This window comes from Bos grunniens, chromosome 18 (assembly GCF_055505025.1).
Source record: "Bos grunniens cultivar Pamir isolate PY7600 chromosome 18, Bosgru_T2T1.0, whole genome shotgun sequence".
Taxonomy (NCBI): domain Eukaryota; kingdom Metazoa; phylum Chordata; class Mammalia; order Artiodactyla; family Bovidae; genus Bos; species Bos grunniens.
In genome coordinates this window covers 59,929,722-59,950,859 of record NC_141182.1, presented here as the reverse complement: position 1 = coordinate 59,950,859, position 21,138 = coordinate 59,929,722, and the positions used below count along the sequence as shown (strand labels likewise).

The window sequence follows — 21,138 nt, the reverse complement described above, 5'->3', positions numbered from 1 at the left end:
GGTAATTAAAAATAGTGCATGGCTAGAGAAAAGCCTTCCTTGGTGGCTCAGTGGTGAAGAATTCACCTGCTAATGCAGAAGATTCAGGTTTGATCCCAGAGTTAGGAAGATCCCATGGAGAAGGAAATGGCAACCCACTCCATTATTCTTGCCTGGGAAATCCCATGGACGGAGAAGTCCGGTGGGCTACAGTCCATGGGGTTGCAAAGAATCAAATTCGACTGAGCGACTGAACAACAACATAGGTAGGGATTGCTTTGGTTATTGACTGTTAGGAAACTGGTGAATATTTTATGTCTTAATGTATATGTCATGTACAGATAATGGTCTTTTAACGTGTATTCTGCAATACAGCTGACACATAATACTTGTTAACATTGTAAAATGCCTTTTCTTTTTGGGTACGTAGTTCTATAGCAGATTTAGAAAACTGCTATTTCCAAAGAATTGTTTTAGTCATATTCTTCATTTTCTCACTTGTTTTCAATTGTAAACAACCAATTATGAATAGTTAATTATTAATTAGGTAAGCTTGGTTTTGGATTCTTTGCTGTTACAATATATAATACAGTGTTTAGAATTTATTTATGTACAGTAAGTATGCAAAATACAATGATAGTGTAATATTTTTCTTTTCATTTTGAGACAAGTGTTGTTTGATACGTTCCTAGGGGTCCTGGTAGAAAAATACTGTGTTTCGAGAGTTGGCCTAAGATTGTCCAACGTGAGTGTGTTTCACATATGGTTTTTAAAACTAGGCTACCTTAACGGTGAATTTATGTTATCATGCTTTCTTAAGTTAAGAATTCTATTCCTTTAGTGTTTCTAAAAACTTAAGGTCATCATTGTGGTGTTTCACAACTTGGTGTAAGTATTACTTTTGGTGTAATATATATTCAACATGAAAGATTTATTTTTGAATTACTGTGAACATGATACCTGTGGTTCTTTTTACCTTGTAGATATCTCTCCTACACATGTGATCAAGCATTTACAACCCAAAGCGAACAGTGATAAACGAGAAACATTCCAAACATTGATGCTGGGAAGACCTGAAAGCTGTGAAATCAAACATTTTCATCTTTGGGGAAGTCAGGAAAATACGTGTGACTTTGAGTGTCAGGGGAGAGATGACAAAAGAAATTACAAAGGAACACCTGTAAGCCTTAATGGAAATGTGCCTGATGGAATAGATTCACATGATGGAAAGGATGCAGGAATCAAGTCCTTTGGAAGGAGGCTTGGATTTAAGTCTCAGGATAAACTGCAGATATTTCAAACTGGCGGGATAATTTCTGAATATAATAAAGTTGAGAGGTCTGTCAACAACAGTTTCTCATTTTCACCACTTCAAAGAATTCCTCCATGTGCCCAAACCAGTGTTTCTAATGTATATGGGAATGACTTTATGAATCCTTCAGTAGTAACGCAAGACCTCAAAGCACACAGGGAAAAACCTTACAAATGTGATGAGTGTGGCAAGGCCTTTCGTGTAAAGTCAATCCTTTTAAGTCATCAGACAGTTCATACTGGAGAGAAACCTTACAAATGTGATGAGTGTGGCAAGGCCTTTCGTGTAAAGTCAATCCTTTTAAGTCATCAGACAGTTCATACTGGAGAGAAACCTTACAAATGTGATGAGTGTGGCAAGACCTTTACTCACAGCTCAAACCTCAGGAGACATCAGAAAATTCATACAGGACAGAAATTATTTAAATGTGATATATGTGACAAAGTGTTCAGCCGAAGTGAACAGCTTGCTGGTCATCAGAGTGTTCATTCTGGAGAGAAACCTTACAAATGTGATGAGTGTGGCAAGGCCTTTCGTGTAAAGTCAATCCTTTTAAGGCATCAGACAGTTCATACTGGAGAGAAACCTTACAAATGTGATGAGTGTGGCAAGGCCTTTACTCACAGCTCAAATCTCAGGAGACATCAGAAAATTCATACAGGACAGAAATTATTTAAATGTGATATATGTGACAAAGTCTTCAGCCGAAGTGAACACCTTGCTGGTCATCAGAGTGTTCATTCTGGAGCGAAACCTTACAAATGTGATGAGTGTGACAAGGCCTTTCGTGTAAAGTCAATCCTTTTAATTCATCAGACAGTTCATACTGGAGAGAAACCTTACAAATGTGAAGAGTGTGGCAAGGCCTTTACTCACAGCTCAAATCTCAGGAGACATCAGAAAATTCATACAGGACAAAAATTATTTAAATGTGATATATGTGACAAAGTCTTCAACCGAAGTGAACAGCTTGCTGGTCATCAGAGCGTTCATTCTGGAGCGAAACCTTACAAATGTAATGAGTGTGGCAAGCACTTTGGTCAACCTTCACAGTTCATAAGTCATAAGAGATTACATACTGCAGAGAAACCTTACAAATGTAATGAGTGTGGCAAGGCCTTTCGTGTAAAGTCAATCCTTTTAAGGCATCAGACAGTTCATACTGGAGAGAAACCTTACAAATGTGATGAGTGTGGCAAGGCCTTTCGTGTAAAGTCAACCCTTTTAAGGCATCAGACAGTTCATACTGGAGAGAAACCTTACAAATGTGATGAGTGTGGCAAGGCCTTTCGTGTAAAGTCAATGCTTTTAAGTCATCAGACAGTTCATACTGGAGAGAAACCTTACAAATGTAATGAGTGTGGCAAGGCCTTTCGTGTAAAGGCAATACTTTTCAGGCATCAGACAGTTCATACTGGAGAGAAGCCTTACAAATGTGATGAGTGTGGCAAGGCCTTCCGTGTAAAGTCAATGCTTTTAAGTCATCAGACAGTTCATACTGGAGAGAAACCTTACAAATGTGATGAGTGTGGCAAGGCCTTTTGTGTAAAGGCAGTCCTTTTAAGGCATCAGACAGTTCATAGTGGAGAGAAACCTTACAAATGTGATGAGTGTGGCAAGGCCTTTCGTGCAAAGTTAATCCTTTTAAGGCATCAGACAATTCATACTGGAGAGAAACCTTACAAATGTGATGAATGTGGCAAGGCCTTTTGTGTAAAGGCAATCCTTTTAAGGCATCAGACAGTTCATACTGGTGAGAAACCTTACAAATGTGTTGAGTGTGGAAAAGTCTTCAGTCAGAAACCACATCTTCGACTTCACTGGAGAATTCATACTGGAGAGAGACCTTTCAAATGTGATGAGTGTGGCAAGTTCTTCAGTCGGAATTCACACCTTACAAGTCATCGCAGAATACATATAGAGAAACCTTTCAAATGTTTTGAGTGTGGAAAATCCTTTACTCAGGTCTCAGCACTGACTAAACATCAGAAAATCCATACATGAGAGAAACGTATGTGAACGTGGTATATGGTAGAAATCTTCAAAGTTCAAAATTCACACCCTACTATTGGTCAGAGAATTCATACTACTGAAAAACCATACAAATATGAATGTGACAACCTCTTAGGCTTCATGAGAAAATTCATACTGGATAGAAGCCAGATATATATGTATTTATTAGGTCTCTAGAACATGAATTCATTCCAGAAAGATTCCTCACCAATTTCACAAGTGTAAAAACAAAAAACAAACAAACAAAAAAACCCTATCCTCACAGCTCAACATCTCTCCAGTAGTATCAGAGTATTTATCCTGGAGAAAACACACAGCAATGTAATGTGTGTGGCAAGGATCTTACCCAAAAGTCACAAGATAGGAACATAGTGGAGCCATACTTCCCAGACTGAGTGGTTGTGGCAAATCCTTTACCTTTCTCACTATATGTATTCTCTGATTACTTTAGTTCAGGTACTGAGCAACTGCAGTAAGTCCATATTTGAAAAGAAACTATAGAGATCTTTTTGTGTAAAATAAACCTGAATTCTAACTCCTCAGAGATTATTCTTTGGGACAGTAGTCCACCATCTTTTTGGTCTCCTGGCTTTCTGAATAAAGTCACTATTCCTTGCCCAACAAGTAGTCTCTCAGTTTATTGGCCTGTTGTGTGGTGAGCTCTAAGAGCTTGGCTTTGGTAATACATTGATCAAACGCATTTGCTACATGCATTTCCTGATGGTCTCTGGGAAGGAATCAGTGAAATGAAGGGGCCAACTTTATTAAATATGATTCATTCACACCGTGTTTCCTGGAAACACATACAGCCTGAATTACGAGATTCAACAGTGTGTGTGAATTAGCAACAGGGAGGGCGGAAAATAATGTAAAACTAGGACATGACTCATCATGGTCAGTATGATTGGGAAGCCCTTCCGTACATAGTCCAGCCTATTATAAAACATAAAACATATAATAATATAAAACATATTATAATAGAAAACATTATAATAGTTATAAAACATAACTATTCCTTTTGTTATAATCATTCATATTTCATACAAGCTTGTGGTCCCCTTCCTTTTTTTATAGCTATAGGGAACTTGCAGTTTAATAAGACTTTAAATTGTATACTTGTCTTAATTCCTTAGTTTCTTTGAAAAATGAATCCCTTTTGATTCTTCAGTCTTGCCATAATCTATGGTTGCCAGTAAATCTTTAACAACACTGGGAAGAGGGTCCCATGGCAGGACTTGCCTCCCAGCTACATACTCAATTACTTTGATGATCTAAATGATTCAATGGATAGTTAATTCTTGGCATTTTGGGATTAATAGCCATTTGCACTACTGCCGCTGTTGCAGGTATTGCTTTACAAACCTCAATTCAAACACACAACTGTATTCAAAACTGGACCAAAGATGCTCATACTGTGTGGACCACTCAGGCTCAGGTAAATGAGGAAGTTCAAGATGAAATACAGGAAATAAAAACAGCCATCCAATGGGTCAGAGATCAATTAATAGGTTTACAAAAACAAGTTATACTAAAATGTGACTGGAATTCTACTCAATTTTGTATTACCCCTGTTCGGTTCAACTATAGTGCCTAGTATTGGGAACAAATAAAATTTCACTTGTAAAACATACGTGATAATGCTTCCTTAAATGTACAATTATTAGAAAAGGAAATCTTTGAAACCTTCTCTAAGAGTCTACTCTCTTCCAACAATTTGGAAACCTTAGCTGACCAGCTAGCTGATCAATTATCTGGGCTAGACCCTCCAGGATGGTTTCAAAGCATTACACATAGTAATGGATCTAGAGCTGTAACACTGATAATTATCCTGGTGATTACATTTGTAGTATACCAGTGCCTTTCAACTAAAACTGTACAAACTAAACAAACTCAATTGGTCCCGGCCTTTTTCACAAAAAGTATCTACAGTCACCCCCAATTATGAAAAAATAAAAAAGGGGGAATTGTCAGAGGACGTTCAACTTTAAGGGATCCAATATATTGCATTTTCTTCCTTTGTGTGCCGTTTCTCAGAGACTCTGTTCCTTATCAGTTCCTTGAAAACAGGAACGAGCAGAGCTGCACACAGTTCTCAGAACTTAGAACATGGGAAAGGGCACCTGCTTGGATTCCCTTCAGTGACTCCCTTCAGTGACTTACTTACAGTACTATCCATTTTGTTGCAACTGATGGAATTTCATTTTTAATGGCTGAGTAATGATTTTATTGAAAATATCAAAGTGTCTGTCTACAATGCGGGAGACCCGGGTTTGATCCCTGGGTCGGAAACATCCCCTGGAGAAGGAAATAGCAATCCACTCCAGTACTATTGCCTGGAATGTGCCATGGACAGAGGAGCCTGGTAGGCTACAGTCCATGGGGTGGCAAATAGTCGGACTTGCCTGAGCGACTTCACTTTCACTTTCAATCATGCATTTAGAAGTTCTTTACTAAAAGGTGAATGAGGGCCGTACACAGTTACAGCTTTTTTCATCTGTTGCATGTGAGAAAAATCAGTGCGTTCATATTGCAGTATTAGTTGCCCTTCAGCGTAAACATTTCTCAACACAAGAAAGGCAAGAAGATCATTGGCCTCAGAGAGTCCGATTTCAAAGCCAGTAAATCAGAAAGGCTTCGTCGTGAAGAACAATGAGTGGATCGTCTGTTTTCATAAATATGAGTGTGTGTTAGGGGCTTCTTGTCAGCAAAAAAAGTATTGATGGCTTTAGTGTCAAAGAGAGCATCAGAAGAATCATCATCAGATTAATTTTGTCCTCTAATTGAGGGGACCTTTGGTTTTGTGCCCATTACAAGAGATAGGGGAGGAGCACGCAGGACAGACAGAGCAGGGATGGTGGGAAAGTTTTGAAACATTTTATGTTGCTGTAATTGGGCCTTCTGTAAATTCTTATAATCTAATTTATATTCGTATAATGAGCATTCTGCTTGTTGACGAATATCAGGGGGGCTAGAATGGCCTTGAAATAGCAAGATCACAGCTTAAACGTAGGCCCACAAGAGCCAGAAATTTATTCGAATATTTTCTCCCCATCTTGTGGCTTGTTCAACATGTTCTTTAACCCGGCTCAAAATTTCTAAATGGAAACTGCCTTCATCAGGGAACCAGGGATTATATTTAACCACTGTTTGGAGACAAGCCTCTATCCACTGATGCAAAACCAAAGTCCTTGAACCTTAAATAAATGATGAAGTAAAGTAGAAAAGTGGTGGGGCTTTCCAGCCGTTTGTCATATAACCACGCACTTACCGACCTCCGTAGGTCCTAACAGTCGACTCCAGCCGCTTGCCAGGGGCGTTAACCAGGTCCCTGTTCGGGCGCCACTTGTCACAGTCTTTGTAGACTGGGACCCAGGGACTGGAGTGGACGAGAAGAAGGAAGCAGGGGACCCACATCTCGAAACAAGGGTGCTTTATTTGCAGAAACGCATGTTTATGTATCTTCATACAAGGCAGCTTTAGGCAGTAAAAAAACTGAGCAAAAACAAAGCCAAGCAAATAACAATCTTCAAAGGGCCAGAAAGCATTCCATATACTGAGGAAGAGGGGCATAACTGATTAATTACCTTTAAGTAAAAGGTCACTGAAGGGAGTCACTGAAAGGAATCCAAGCAGGTGCCCTTTCTCATGATCTCAGTCCTGAGAACTGTGTGCAGCTCTGCTCGTTCGTATTTTCCAGGAACTGGTAAGGAATACAGACTCCTTGAGAAACAGCACACTAAAGAAGAAAATGCAACATATTGGATCCCTTAAAGTTGAACGTCCCCTGACACAGAGCAATTATTTTAAGCATCAGTTTGATCTGAACCAGGATATTATGTGTATGTGAATGAATCACATTTAACAGCTATCATTACCATTTGCTACTATTGTATTCAAAGAACTACATTCTGAATGTATCAAGGTTTCCTGTTTCCATGAATAAAATAGAAACCCTTGTGTCACAACCCTGGATGAATGGTGTTTATTCTATCAACACAGTTTTCTCTCACTGCAGTACTTATAACAGCAGCTAAGAAGGCACCATTCGGCTCTCAGGTTTAAATAGTCTAGAACAATTTCTTGTCACCATGGAATCAAACAACATAACATTTGGGGGTTACATAGTCATAATTTGTAACTAACGTTACTCTCTCAACACTCTATGCCAGGACATTCATATGACTAATCCAAATAGCACAGCAGTGCATTCTAGACCGACTTCCATTACTGTACAAAAACTGCATCAAATGAACTTAAAGGTCTTATCTGCTTTATTTTTATTTTTGGCTGTGCTGGGTCTTTGTTGCTGCATGCAAGGTTTGTCTAGTTGCTGTGTGTGTTGGCTTTTCTTGTTGGGGAGCACAGCCTCTAGATGCGAGGGCTCAGTAATTGCATCTCACAGGCTCTAAAGCATGGACTCAGCAGATGCAGCACACACTGTTAATTGTCCTGTGGCATGTGGGATCTTCTCAGACCCAGGATGGAACCTGATGCTCTGCATTGACAGGCGGATTCTTAACCACTGAACCATTGGAGAAGTCCCTCATTAGCTTTATTGAATGATTCATGCATTGGGCAGAATTCAACCTGGTAAGTGGGTGGGCTCCAAGGAGCGTGACACAGTGGACAGTCTCAGAATGTTGAGGGTATTTTCATGTGTATTTTGATTACGTATCTGTTACAGATTTTTGGCTTCTCCTTACTATGAAGTTTTTATTTAGATATGGGCTCTTGGTGTTTCTTAGACTTGGGTGACTGTTTCCTTTCCCAGATTAGTGTGGTTTCAGCTGTTTTCTCCTCCGAAGGTCTTTCCTGTCTTCTTCTGGGACTCCTACAGGACAAATATTAGTGGCTTATTGTCCAGAGGTCTCTTAAAATCTCCTTTTGGTCTTTTTTATTCTGTTCAGTAGTGGTGATTTTCAGTACTCTTCCTTCTGGCTCACTGATGTGTTTTCTGCCTCATTTAGCCTCTTGTGATTCATTTTAGTTTCTTCTTTGTTTTTTTTTTTTTAAATTTCACTTACTATATTCCTCCGTTCTGTTTGGTTGGTTGTTATATTTTCTAAGTCTTCGTTAAATACTTCTCAGTTCTCAGGTCATGCATTCTTCTCCCAAGTTCTTTGATCATGTTTACTACAATTACTCTGAAGTCTTTCAGGTAGATTGTCTATCTCCCTGTTACTTAGTTCTTCTGGGGTTTCGTCTTTTTCCTCCCTCTGAATCATATTCCTCTGTCACCTCGTTTTGTGTAAATTACTATTTGTATTTTTATCTATCTGGTAGCGTAGGTACGTTTCTTGACCTTGGAGAAGTGGCCCTCTGCAGGAGATATCCCAGGCACCCTTATCCTGATCCAAGGGCCAGAGGACATCTGATCACAGGGTGGTGTCCCACAGGTATTTGTGGACTCGGTTTGCAAGCTGTGGGACTCTACTTTTCTTGCTTTTGGTGTCTGCCCCCTGATGTGAAGAGCCAACTCATTGGAAAAGACCCTGATGCTGGGCAAGATTGAGGACAGGAGGAAAAGGGGGCGACAGAGGACTAGAGGGTTGGATGACATCACCGATTCAATGGATATGAGTTTGAGCAAACTCCAGGAGATGGTGAAAGACAGGGAAGCCTTCCTTGCTGCAGTCCAAGGGGTCGCAAAGAGTCGGACACGGCTGAGCAGCTTACCAACAACCCTGCTGGGTGAGGCTGGTCTGGAGGCTTGTGCCTTCACAGTGATGGTTAGAACTGGGTCTTGACCCTTTGTGGTTAGAGTTACATCGAAAGGCATGTGTACAGGAAGCATTTGGACAGCCTGTCTGCTGATGGTTAGGGCTGCATCCTGGCCCTTTCATCCTTTGGCCTTAGCGGCCTCATTGCTGTAGCCTACAGGTTCTGAGTGGATCCAGTGTCAGGCCAAGATGGAGACCTCACACAGATGAGTGCTCTCTGATAGTTCTGCCCTCAGGATCTGTGTCCCCACAGTGAGCCACAGCCCACCCCCCACCCTCCAGAGATCCTTCAAGACCAGCACGCAGGTCTCACCATCCAGGATCCTAGCAAACGATTGTGTTTTGCCCTTCATCTCAGCTTCGTCTCAGGATGGGTGAGGCTTCGTCTGCACCTGTTAAGAGTGAAGTCTCTGTTTTCCCCGTTCCTGTGGAGCTCCTGCAGTCAGGGCCCGCTGGTCTTCAGAAGTAAATGTTATCGATCTCTATGGCCTTATTGATTGATTCATGGGTTGGTCAGCATCCCGCCTGGTAAATAACAGGTGCTCCCAGAAGCTGTCTGTCGTCTTTACACCAAGGCATATATGAATCAGTGGGTTGTTTTCAAACTTTTGTGACCTGAATATACTCATAAATGCCATGATGTGTACAAAGTAGGTGCAGCATAAACATGAAGAAGCTGTGTTTCTTTAGGGGTAGGGTTCACTTCCATGAAAAAACTGAAATGGCAAAATGGTGAAATGAAATGTTTAATTTGGGAGTTGGCAGTGATCAGGTGCTTGAAAGTCAAGTGAGTAGAGTTGCACAAGCACACAGTGAAGGGAATGACTGTGGATTCCAACTGTATTTTGTGATAGGAAACTAGTCTCCAGTGCCAAATGCCTGCAAGTCATCCTGCCGTTTCTCAGTGTTGTGTTCACATTCAGAGCCCGAAGATCTTGCAGAGAAACTGAGATGTGTTCTTGGCTCCCAACCGAAAATACTTTCCTTAATAACTGATGTTAAATTGGACTCAAATTCACTTTTATATCACAGTGTGCGAGTCCTTTTTTTAATGCTTTACGCATGCTATCTTTTTGAATTTGAACTCCAAAATATGTACTCATGTTCTTTCTCGTTCCCCAGATGAAGGAACTTGAATGGAACAAAAATCACCCCATCCCAGGAAGTGACTGAATGGGAGCTTGAATTCACGTTGTCTCGCCTCAAAGAACTTGTCACCGTGTTGCTAAACTGAGGCCCAGGTTGTTGGCATGGCTACAATAATTCTTGTTGCAGTTGACAGGGCCGAGGTGCAGGCAGGCACAAAGCGTGGGACAAGTCACTTTGTCCCAGTTGTATTTCTGGGGGAACAGCTGAGGGGAGGCTCCCTGCGGTGGCACCTCAGGCAGCAGACCAAGTGCAGGTGGACTCTGTGCATATAGTAATTCTGAGAGAGTAGGGCCATCTCCCAGCTCTGTGCCCACAAAAATCAAATGCTGCTGGTCAGTTAGGATGACCTCAGTGTATTTACAAACATCTTTTGGAAGAACTTAACAGAAAAACCTGAACAAAACTGGCCAACCCAATAAATATCTGTGTCCTTTGGGCCGCCTCCCAGAAGAAAAGGACAGGAATAAACATCTCAATCATGTATTTAGACTGTTTTAGTGAAAATGTAACTTTTATACGCACCATGTGTGTATGCTAAGGTGCTATGGTTTTTCCAGTAGTTGTGTATGGATATGAGAGTTGGGTTATAAAGAAAGCTGAGCGCCAAAGAATTAATGCTTTTGGTTTTTGTTTTTTTTTTAATTTTATTTAATTTTTAAACTTTACAATATTGTAAACTGGAAATAGAATGCTTTTGAATTGTGTTGGAGAAGACTCTTGAGAGTCCCTTGGACTGCAAGGAGATCCAACCAGTCCATCCTAAAGGAGATCAGTCCTGGGTGTTCATTGGAAGGACTGATGCTGAAGCTGAAACTCCAATACTTTGGCCACCTCATGCAAAGAGTTATCTCATTTGAAAAGACTCTGGTGCTGGGAGGGACTAGGGGCAGGAGGAGAAGGGGACGACAAAGGATGAGATGGATGGATGGCATCACCGACTCGATGGACGTGAGTTTGAGTGAACTCCGGGAGTTGGTGATGGACAGGGAGGCCTGGTGTGCTGAAATTCATGGGGTCGCAAAGAGTCGGACTTGACTGACGTACTGAACTGAACTGACATAATTGGACAAGATTGTGGTTTCTGAGGTTTAGAAGATAAACATGAGTAAGAGATGAAACACTATAGAGTAACAATAATTTATTTTCTATTAGAAATCATATCATTTTAATGGAGGACTAAAAGAGAAACTCTTGGCAGAACTCTATTAGCCTTTGCCCTGCTTCATTCTGTACTCCAAGGCCAAATTTGCCTCTTACTCCAGGTGTTTCTTGACTTCCTACTTTTGCATTCCAGTCCCCTAAAATGAAAAGGACATCTTTTTTGGGTGTTAGTTCTAGAAGGTCTTGTAGGTCTTCATAGACCTGTTCAACTCCAGCTTCTTCAGCGTTACTCTTGGGGCATAGACTTGGATTACCATGATATTAAATGGTTTGCCTTGGAAACGAACAGAGATCATTCTGTCGTTTTTGAGATAGCATGCAAGTACTGCATTTTGGACTCTTGTGGACTATGATGGCTACTCCATTTCTTCTAAGGGATTCCTGCCCACAGTAATAGATATAATGGTCATCTGACTTAAATTAACCCATTACAATCCATCTTAGTTTGCTGATTCCTTGAATGTCGACGTTCACTCTTGCCATCTCTTGTTTGACCACTTCCAATTGGCCTTGATTCATGAACCTAACATTCCAGCTTCCTATGCAATATTGCTCTTTACAGCATTGAACCTTGCTTCTATCACCAGTCCCATCCACAACTGGGTGTTGTTTTTTCTTTGGCTCCATCCCTTCGTTCTTTCTGGAGTTATTTCTCCACTGATCTCCAGTAGCATATTGGGCACCTACCAACCTGGGGAGTTCATCTCTCAGTGTCCTATCTTTTTGCCTTTTCATACGATTCATGGGGTTCACAAGGCAAGAATACTGAAGTGGTTTGCCATTCCCTTCTCCAGTGGACCACATTCTGTCAGACCTCTCCACCATGACCCATTCGTCTTGGGTGGCCCCACAGAGCATGGCTTAGTTTCATTGAGTTAAACAAGGCTGTGGTCCGTGTGATAACATTGGCTAGTTGTCTGTGATTGTGGTTTCAGTCTGTCTTTCCTCTGATGCCCTCTCTTAGTGCCTATTGTCTTACTTGGGTTTCTCTTACCTTGGACGTGTGGTATCTCTTCACAGCTGCTCCAGCAAGGCACAGCCACTGCTCCTTACTTTGGACGTGGGGTAGCTCCTCTCAGCCACTGCCCCTGACCTTGGACATGGGGTAGCTCCTCTCAGCTGCCACCCCTGACCTTGGATGTGGGATAGCTCTTCTCAGCTGCCACCCCTGATCTTGGATGTGGGGTAGCTCTTCTCAGCTGCCACCCCTGACCTTGGACATGGGATAGCTCCTCTCAGCCGCCACCCCTGACCTTGGACATGGGGTAGCTCCTCTCAGCTGGCACCCCAACCTTCGATATAGAGTAGCTCCTCTCAGTCGGGCTTGTTAAAGGCCACAAAAAACAAGCTGAATTCTCAATTAGTGGTACACTGGTGTGTGGCATTTTCAGATCCAGTAAGTGATAAAAGTGTTTAGCCTGTGAAGGGAGAAATAGAAAAACATCTATTTCTGTTTTATTGACTATCCCAAAGCCTTTGACTGTGTGGATCACAATAAACTGTGGAAAATTCTAAAAGGGATGGGAATACCAGACCACCTGGCCTGCCTCTTGAGAAACCTGTATGCAGGTCAAGAAGCAACAGTGAGATCTGGACATGGAACAACAGACTGGTTCCAAATAGGAAAAGGAGTACGTCAAGGCTGTATATTGTCACCCTGCTTATTTAACTTATATGCAGAGTACATCATGAGAAATGCTGGGCTGGAGGAAGCACAAGCTGTAATCAAGATTGCTGGGAGAAATATCAATAACCTCAGATATGCAGATGACACCACCCTTATGGCAGAAAGTGAAGAGGAACTAAAAAGCCTCTTGATGAAAGTGAAAGAGCAGAGTGAAAAAGTTGGCTTAAAGCTCAACATTCAGAAAATGAAGATCATGGCATCCGGTCCCATCACTTCATGGGGAAACTGGAAATAGTGGCTGGCTTTATTTTTCTGGGCTCCAAAATCACTGCAGCTTGTGATTGCAGCCATGAAATTAAAAAATGCTTACTCCTTGGCAGGAAAGTTATGACCAACCTAGACAGCATATTAAAAAGCACACATTACTTTGTCAACAAAGGTCTATGTCTAGTCAAGCCTATGGTTTTTCCAGTGGTTATGTATGGATGTGAGAGTAGGACTATAAAGAAAGCTGAAAAAAAAGAAAGCTGAGCGCTAAAAAATTGATGCTTTTGAACTGTGGTGTTAAAGAAGACTCTTGAGAGTCCCTTGGATTGCAAGGAGATCCAACCAGTCCATCCTAAAGGAGATTAGTCCTGGGTGTTCATTGGACTGCCTGATGCTGAATCTGAAACTCCTATACTTTGGCCACCTGATGCGAAGAACTGACTTATTGCAAAAGACCCTGATGCTGGGAAAGATTGAGGGCAGGAGGACAAGGGGACAACAGAGGATGAGATGGTTGGATGGCATCACCGACTCAATGGACATGGGTTTAGGTGGACTCTGGGAGTTGGTGATAGACACAGAGGCCTGTGCTGCGGTTCATGGGGTCTCCAAGTGTCGGATGTGACTGAGCAACTGAACTGAACTGAAAAGAGAAACTATTAGAAAGTTACCATAATCACAACTATATGAGAGGTTATGTCAATTAACAATGGAAAGACAGGACTTCTTTTGGTCCAGTGGTTAAGAATCCACCTTGCAATGCAGGGGACATAAGTTCTATCTCTGGTCAGGAAACTATGATCTCACATGCAGAGTAACTAAGCTTGAGTCCTGCAACTAGAGAGTCTGTGCTGCAGATAATACCCAACACAAATATATTAAAAAAAAAAAAAGGAAAGAGGTACTCAAAAATTACAGATATACTGCTAATGTGTAAAATTGCAGTAGTGTTTTGTATGTTTTTCTTGTATCCTGACACCTAATATGTTTACTAGAAATTCCTGTAAATCCTTTTGCCTTTCACATATTCCATTTCATTAAATTTCCTATTGATGTAACAAATCACCACCAACTGAGTGGATTAAAACAACAAATTTGTTCTCTTGCAGTTCTGGACGCCAGAATTGTAAAATGAACCCACAGCCCTGTGGTGCATCTGGATTCTCCAGGTCAGAATACTTTTCCTTGCCTTTCCTGTTTCTACATGTTATTTTCTTCCTTCGACTCATTGTTTTCTTACTCTACATTTGAAGGCAGCAAGGTGGCATTAAAAAATTTTTTTTAATATTTATTTTTTTGACCAGTTCTTGTTTTAAGCACGTGGGATCTTTAGTTGTAGCATTCAAGCTCTTAATTGTGTCATATATCTAGTTCCCTGACCAGGGATTGAACCAGGGTCCCCTATGTTGGGAGTCTGGAGTCTTAGCCACTGGACCACCAGGGGAGTCCCAAGGTATCTTAAAATCTCTTTACCTTCCATGACATCACCGGATTCAAGATGAATCTATCTCCATCTGTATTTTTCTTAGAAGGACATTTGGAATGATATTTCATTTACCTGTTCATCCAATCTAATCTCCTGTGTGCAGATTATAACTAGATCACATTTGCAGACTGCCCTTGGACATTTAAAGTAGTACTCAACATGTTCTAGATAAGAGGATGTGGACAGTATTGGAGCAGGGGGGAGTGCATTATTCAGCCTACCACAGCCAGACTGTCTTCTCCTGATGGGTGTACAATTTTAACATCCTTTTCTCTACATATAGCTGTTATCACTTTTTGTTAAAACATTGATTTGTATTTATTAATTTGGCAATGTTGGACTTCGGTTGTGGCACCTGAGATCTTCAGTCTTCCTTGTAGCATCTTTTCCTTGCAGCATGTGAAGTCTTAGTTGTGGCATGTGGAATCTAGTTCCCCGACGAGTGATCAAAACCAGACCCTCTGCATTGGGAGCACAGAGTCTTATCCACTGGTTGGACAACCAGGGAAGTCCTTAGAGCTTTTATTTACTTTACTCCCTTAATTTACTGGCTAGAATGTCTAAAACAATGTCAATAGCAGTGTTGAGAATGGACATATTGGTCTGCTTCCTAATCTCTGGGGAAAAGCATCCAGTCTTCCACCATTGAGTATGGTGTTTGCTGTAAGTTTTTGCAGGTGTTCTTTCTTGAGTTGAGGGAGGTTCCCACTCTTCTTTGTTTTCTGAAGTTTATATTATAAATGGTTGTTTACTTTTGTTAAATGCAGTTTCTGAATCAATTGACAAGACAGTTTGATTTTCCTTCTTTTGTCTGTCAACAGTCTGGATGACATTGATTGAAATTCGAGATAGCCTTCTATCCCTCATTCTATACCCCCATTGGATCACGGCATACAATTATTTTTGTATCTTGCTGATTTCTATTGCTAATATTTTGTTAACAATGTTTGCTTCTTCATGTGGGATTTAGTTGGTAGTTATCTTTATCTTTTCTTTTCTTCTGAAAGCTTTGTCTCATATTGTCTCACGGTAATACTGGCCTCATACATTGAGCTGGGACGTGTTCCCTCCTTTTCTTTGGTCTAAAAGAAATCATGTCAAGTTGCTGCTAAATCTTCTTTGTATGTTTGTTCAGTTAGTCAGTTCAGTCGCTCAGTCATGTCCGACTCTTTGCCACCCCATGGACTGCAGTACTCCAGGCTTCCCTGTCCATCACAAACTCCCGGAGCTTATTCAAAATCATGTCCATCGAGTTGGTGGTGCCATCCAACCATTTCATCCTCTGTTGTCCCCTTCTCCTCCCGCCTTCAGTCATTCCCAGCATCAGGGTCTTTTCCAATGAGGCAATGCTTTGCATCAGGTGGCCGAGGTATTGGAGTTTCAGCTTTAGCATCAGTCCTCCCAATGAATATTCAGGACTGATTTCCTTTAGGATAGACTGGTTGGATCTTCTTGCAGTCCAAAGGACTCTCAAGAGTCTCCTCCAACACCACAGTTCAATTCTTTGTCTCTCAGCTTTTTTTATAGTTCAACTCTCACATCCATACATGACTACTGAAAAGCCAAAGCTTTGACTAGACGGGCCTTTGTTGGCAAAGTAATGTCTCTGCTTTTTAATATGCTGTCTAGGTTGGTCATAAGTTTGCTTCCAAGGAGCAAGCGTCTTAATTTCATGGCTGCAGTCACCATCTGCAGTGATTTTGGAGCCCAAAAAAGTAAAGTTTGTCACCATTTCCATTGTTTCCCCATCTATTTCCCATGAAGAGTGATGGGACCGGATGACATGATCTTCGTTTTCTGAACTTTGAGTTTTAAGCCAGCCTTTTCACTCTCCTCTTTCACTTTCATCAAGAGGCTCTTTAGTTCTTCTTCACTTTCTACCATAAGGCTGGTGTCATCTGCATATGTGAGGTTATTGATATTTCTCCCAGCAATCTTAATTCCAGCTGGTGCTTCATCCAACCCGGCATTTGGCATGATGTACTCTGCATATAAGTTAAATAAGTAGGGTGACAATACACAGCCTTGATGTACTCCTTTCCCTATTTGGAACCAGTCTGTTGTTCCATGTCTGGTTCTAACTTGCTTCTTGACCTGCATACAGATTTCTCAGGTGGCAGGTCAGGTGGTCTGGTATTCCCATCTCTTTATGAATTTTCCACAGTCTGTTGTGATCCACACAGTCAAAGGCTTTGGCGTAGTCAATAAAGCAGCAGTAGATGTTTTCTGGAATGCTTGCTTTTTTGATGATCCAGCAGATGTTGGCCATTTGATCTCTGGTTCCTCTGCCTTTTCTAAATCCAGCTTGAACATCTGGAAGTGGAAATTACTCCCATATCTAAAGTAACATTATTATAATCACTGATCACATATTGAGCTTATACACTTGATCAACTGCTTGAAGTCCAGTCATCATTATTTTTGTTGGAGGCTCACACACTTGGTTTGGAGATGACAATGGCAACCCACTCCAGTATTCTTGCCTGGAGAATCCCAGGGACAGAGGAGCCTAGTGGGCTGCCGTCTATGGGGTCACACAGAACTGGACACAACTGAAGCAACTTAGCAGCAGCAGCAGCAGTGACTGAAGGAACTGAGAAAAAGAGCGAGCTGAAAGGAAGCATAGCCATTTGGGAGTGCCAGAGAGTTGCGAGGGAGGGAAGGCAGAGATGGAAGAAGAAAAGCAGAAATACAAGGAGATTGAGGATCACCAGGGAGGTTGGAGAGAAAGCAACTTGAAGGCAAACAGTTGGCAAAAAGAGGCGGAATGGGATGCGGGGAAGAAGTAGAGAGGAGGACGGGCACAGCAGGAGAGCAGAGAAAGGGAGACATAGAAAGAAGTAGGGAAACAGATCAGCCAAATGGAGTGGAAACCGCTAGTGTGCAGGTGATGGTGGGGGCTAGATCCAGAAGAGTGCTGAATCAGTTGGGTAAGAATTATTAAGTCTTGCTTCTTTAAATTATAAAGAATTATAAATGCCCTTCTCAGGATCGCTAATCGTGTCTGACTCTCGAGTATCCTGTCTGACTCCTGTACACGCACACTCACCTGGGGCCTTCCTTCAGGGCCTGTCGTCTCCACTTAGATCCCGTCTCCCCATGACCCGGTGATGCGAAGCTTGTGACGAGGCTCCCCTGAGCACCATCCTGGGCAGGGCTTTTCACACACGAGTTGGAGATGGGGTCTCAGTGCTGTTGGGCAGCAGGGACTGTTTAGGGCCCATCTGGATGTGCTGTCTGCTCTCTGTCAACCAGGGTAAAGAAGCTGTACGTGGACCTCAGGTATTAACACATACAGGACACAGTAAAATCTGCAAAAGAGGCCAATGAGTGCAAATCAGTTCTCACTTTTTATAGTACATTTAAAACTAAATGAGCACCTCCTTGAAAACTTAAGTGTTTGGGAATGGAATGGAACGTTCAGAAAGAGATGTCAGGGCTAGGGAGTGTTTCATTACACCATCTAATTTAAACTGTGAAATCAGGCTTACTAAGATTTTTTTCTTTCTTTTTTGACCACATGATGCATTCTCCAGGGTCTTAGTTTGCTGAGTAGGGATCGAACCTGAAACCCTGCAGTGGAAGTGAGGGATCTTAACCACTGGACCATGAGGGAATTCTCCAACTTTTCTAATCTTGATTCAGTATTTTCCTAATGAAATAAAATAATAAATTTTGGATTTTGTTAATATTAAAATTAAATATACCTAAAATTAATGATAAAAATCACATTATGATTTTTAAAATATATTTATTTCCTACACTGTATCTTTATTGCTTCAGTGTCTTTTCCCTAGTTCTGACGAGTGGTGGCCACTCTCTGGTACAGTGCACACACTTCTCATTGTGGTGGCTTCTCTTGTCTTGCAGCCCAGGCTCTAGAGCCCGCTGGCTTCAGTCGTTTCACTTCCTGGGCTCTAGATCTCTGGCTCAGGAATTGAGACTCACGGGCTTAGTTGCCCCTCAGCATGTGGGATCTCAGACCAGGCAACAACCCACACTTCTTGTATTGTCCAGTGGATTCTTTACCACTTACCTGTAGGGAGGGCCACATATTTTTAAATACAGGTATTTTATAAAGATTGGAAGAAATCTTCTGTATGTTATTTTCTGCTTGTGTTACTTTTTATTTTTTTTGAACTAGAGTAAGATATTGTTGAGGCATTCCTGGTAATACAGTGACTAAGAATGTGCCTGCCAATGTAGGGTGCACGGGTTCCATCCCAGGTCCAGGAAGATGCCTCAGAGCAACTAAGCCCATGGGCCACAACTACTGAGCCTGTGCTATAGAGCCTGGGAGCCCCCACACTCTAGAGTGTGTGCTCTGAAACAAGAGAAGCCACTGCAATGAGAAGCCCCTGCACTGGAGCTGTAACTAGAGAAAGCCCACTCACAGCAACGAAGACCCAACATAAGCAAAATAAATATGCTTTGAAAAAGAAATAGAATGTTGACATAGTTACTGAATGAAGAAGTAAAATGAAAGAAGAAAATGGGAACCCACTCCAATATTCTTGCCTGGAGAATTCCATGGATAGAGCAGCTGGCAGGGCTGCCATCAGGGGGGTTGCAAAGAGTCTGGCATGAGTAAGCAGGTAAACAACAACTTCTGCCCACAGCAGATTGAGCTCTGAAAAACAGATCTAAGCGTCTAACTTTCCTCTTGCTGATTCTTCAGTGACTTCCTGTAGCTTTTGGAATCAAGTCCTAAATCCATAGATTTTGCATAAATTAGCCTCTGCCTGGCATCACCCCATATACATTTGCTGTGTGCCAGTCATACTGGCTGATTTTCTGTTCAGTAAATATCTTCCTGCCTCAGAGCCGGCACTCAGGCTGTTCTCTCTGCTTGCAACACTCTTCCATTTCCCGCCTTACCAAACCTACGTGTTTCTTCCCCACAGAGACCTTGTCTGATTTCTCAGTGTAGATTAAGATTTTCTGTTTTATCTTGTCCTAGCACCAGGCCTGTGTCAGAGCACTTATTTCAGTAGTAACATTAAAATTGTGGATGAAATTGTCTGGCTGGCTGCTAGATGATGATATTGGCTGGCTGGCTGCTAGATTGTAAGCTCCATCATGTTTACTGCTGTATTTCAAGTTTGAGGCTCAAAGCTGATGCAGAATAAATTTTGATAGAATGAAAAAAAAAATAAAGACAACTCTTTTTGTTTCAATCAATTGTGTGTTTACACATGCATGCATGAATGCATGGATATGTAACTCCATGGTTTTATTACAAAAACACCATCTCATAAATAATGGTGTATGCTTTGTAGCAGTTTCAGTTGTATCTTAAGTGTATTTCATGGCGTTAAGTTCTTTCTACATCATCACACGAATGATGTAAATTGTAGTAAGATTACTGACATTGTGTGGGTTGCCATGGAGAGGTTTTGATCTGAGCGATTTCTTAGAGTGACAGAGTTTTCTCCCCAGTAAGGTGGACACAGATCTTTCTCTAACATGCTGTTATGTTGATGACAAGTTCATCCGTGTGAAGTCTTTAGAGTAATGCTTAGAGTGTAGAATGTGCTGAAACACCTGTCGTCAGTGTGATGATGTTGTCATCATCACAATGTGTGTTCTTTTAAAGTCACTGTGGACTTTGTCATCTCTGAAGACACCAGTCTTGCTGTAACTCGTCTAGATAGTGACACTATGTCACTCACTGTGTTGAATGTAACACTTCTGCGTAACAACCCAGTGCTGGTTTTAATTTGTGTATTTTTCATGTATTGTCCACATACATGACAAATTCATGTTGATTGCAGGATATCATAATCTTAGGAAAAAAGAGGAAATTATAAATTATATTAGAGAGCAACAGTTGGCTTCAAGCAGCTTTTAATGGATCTATCAGAATATTACTTCAACTGAATTGAGCTTTACCCCTCTCACCTCTTCTCATTTTGTGTGAAACTAAGAATCATCATCAGGGCCCATTGGTGAAATGTGTTTTCATTTCAGGCACAGTTGAGCTTCAAGGATGTGTTCATAGATTTCACTCCTGAGGAGTGGGAATGCCTTGACCCTGCCCAGAGGTCTTTGTACAAGGATATGATGGTGGAGACCCTCAGGAACCTGCTGTCTGTGGGTGAGGATCATTTCCCTCCAGCATGGGGATCTGCCCTGGGGTACCTCTGCATGTTCCCTCTTTACCTTTAGAGATCCCCTGTTTTTGTTAACTAAGCTCAAAACATTGCTGACTCATACATGTAAAGCTTCCTGATTGGCATCAGAAGGTTAAACTTGTCTTTCCTTCAGGTAACCTGCCCAATGTGTGATATACAAGGAGTTTCTCCACAGCTCGAGTGTTTATAAAGCTGATTTCAAACTTTGAAATATCCAGTTGCCTGTTTTCTAGCCCTGTGTTCTTGGTTCAGTAGTTCTTAGATAGGAACTAGATACCTGCTGCATGTTG

At 41.6% G+C, this 21,138-nt stretch overlaps 1 protein-coding gene across 7 annotated transcripts in view; it reads left to right on the top strand.

The window, feature by feature from the left end:
* The window catches only part of LOC147354473 (zinc finger protein 610-like), a 58,268-nt gene that overhangs the window by 28,107 nt on the left and 9,023 nt on the right, over window positions 1-21,138 (top strand). For 5 of the 7 annotated variants that reach the window (XM_086354199.1, XM_086354197.1, XM_086354198.1 and 2 more), the window contains one exon: window positions 963-4,934. The exons of 1 other annotated variant lie outside the window; for it this stretch is intronic. In XM_086354199.1, the coding sequence (XP_086210325.1) occupies window positions 963-3,295 (2,333 nt within the window). In that variant the 3' untranslated portion in view covers window positions 3,296-4,934. Of the gene's footprint in view, window positions 1-962; window positions 4,935-21,138 lie in introns of those variants that run through there. One more of the 7 variants, XM_086354202.1, reaches the window with a different exon arrangement.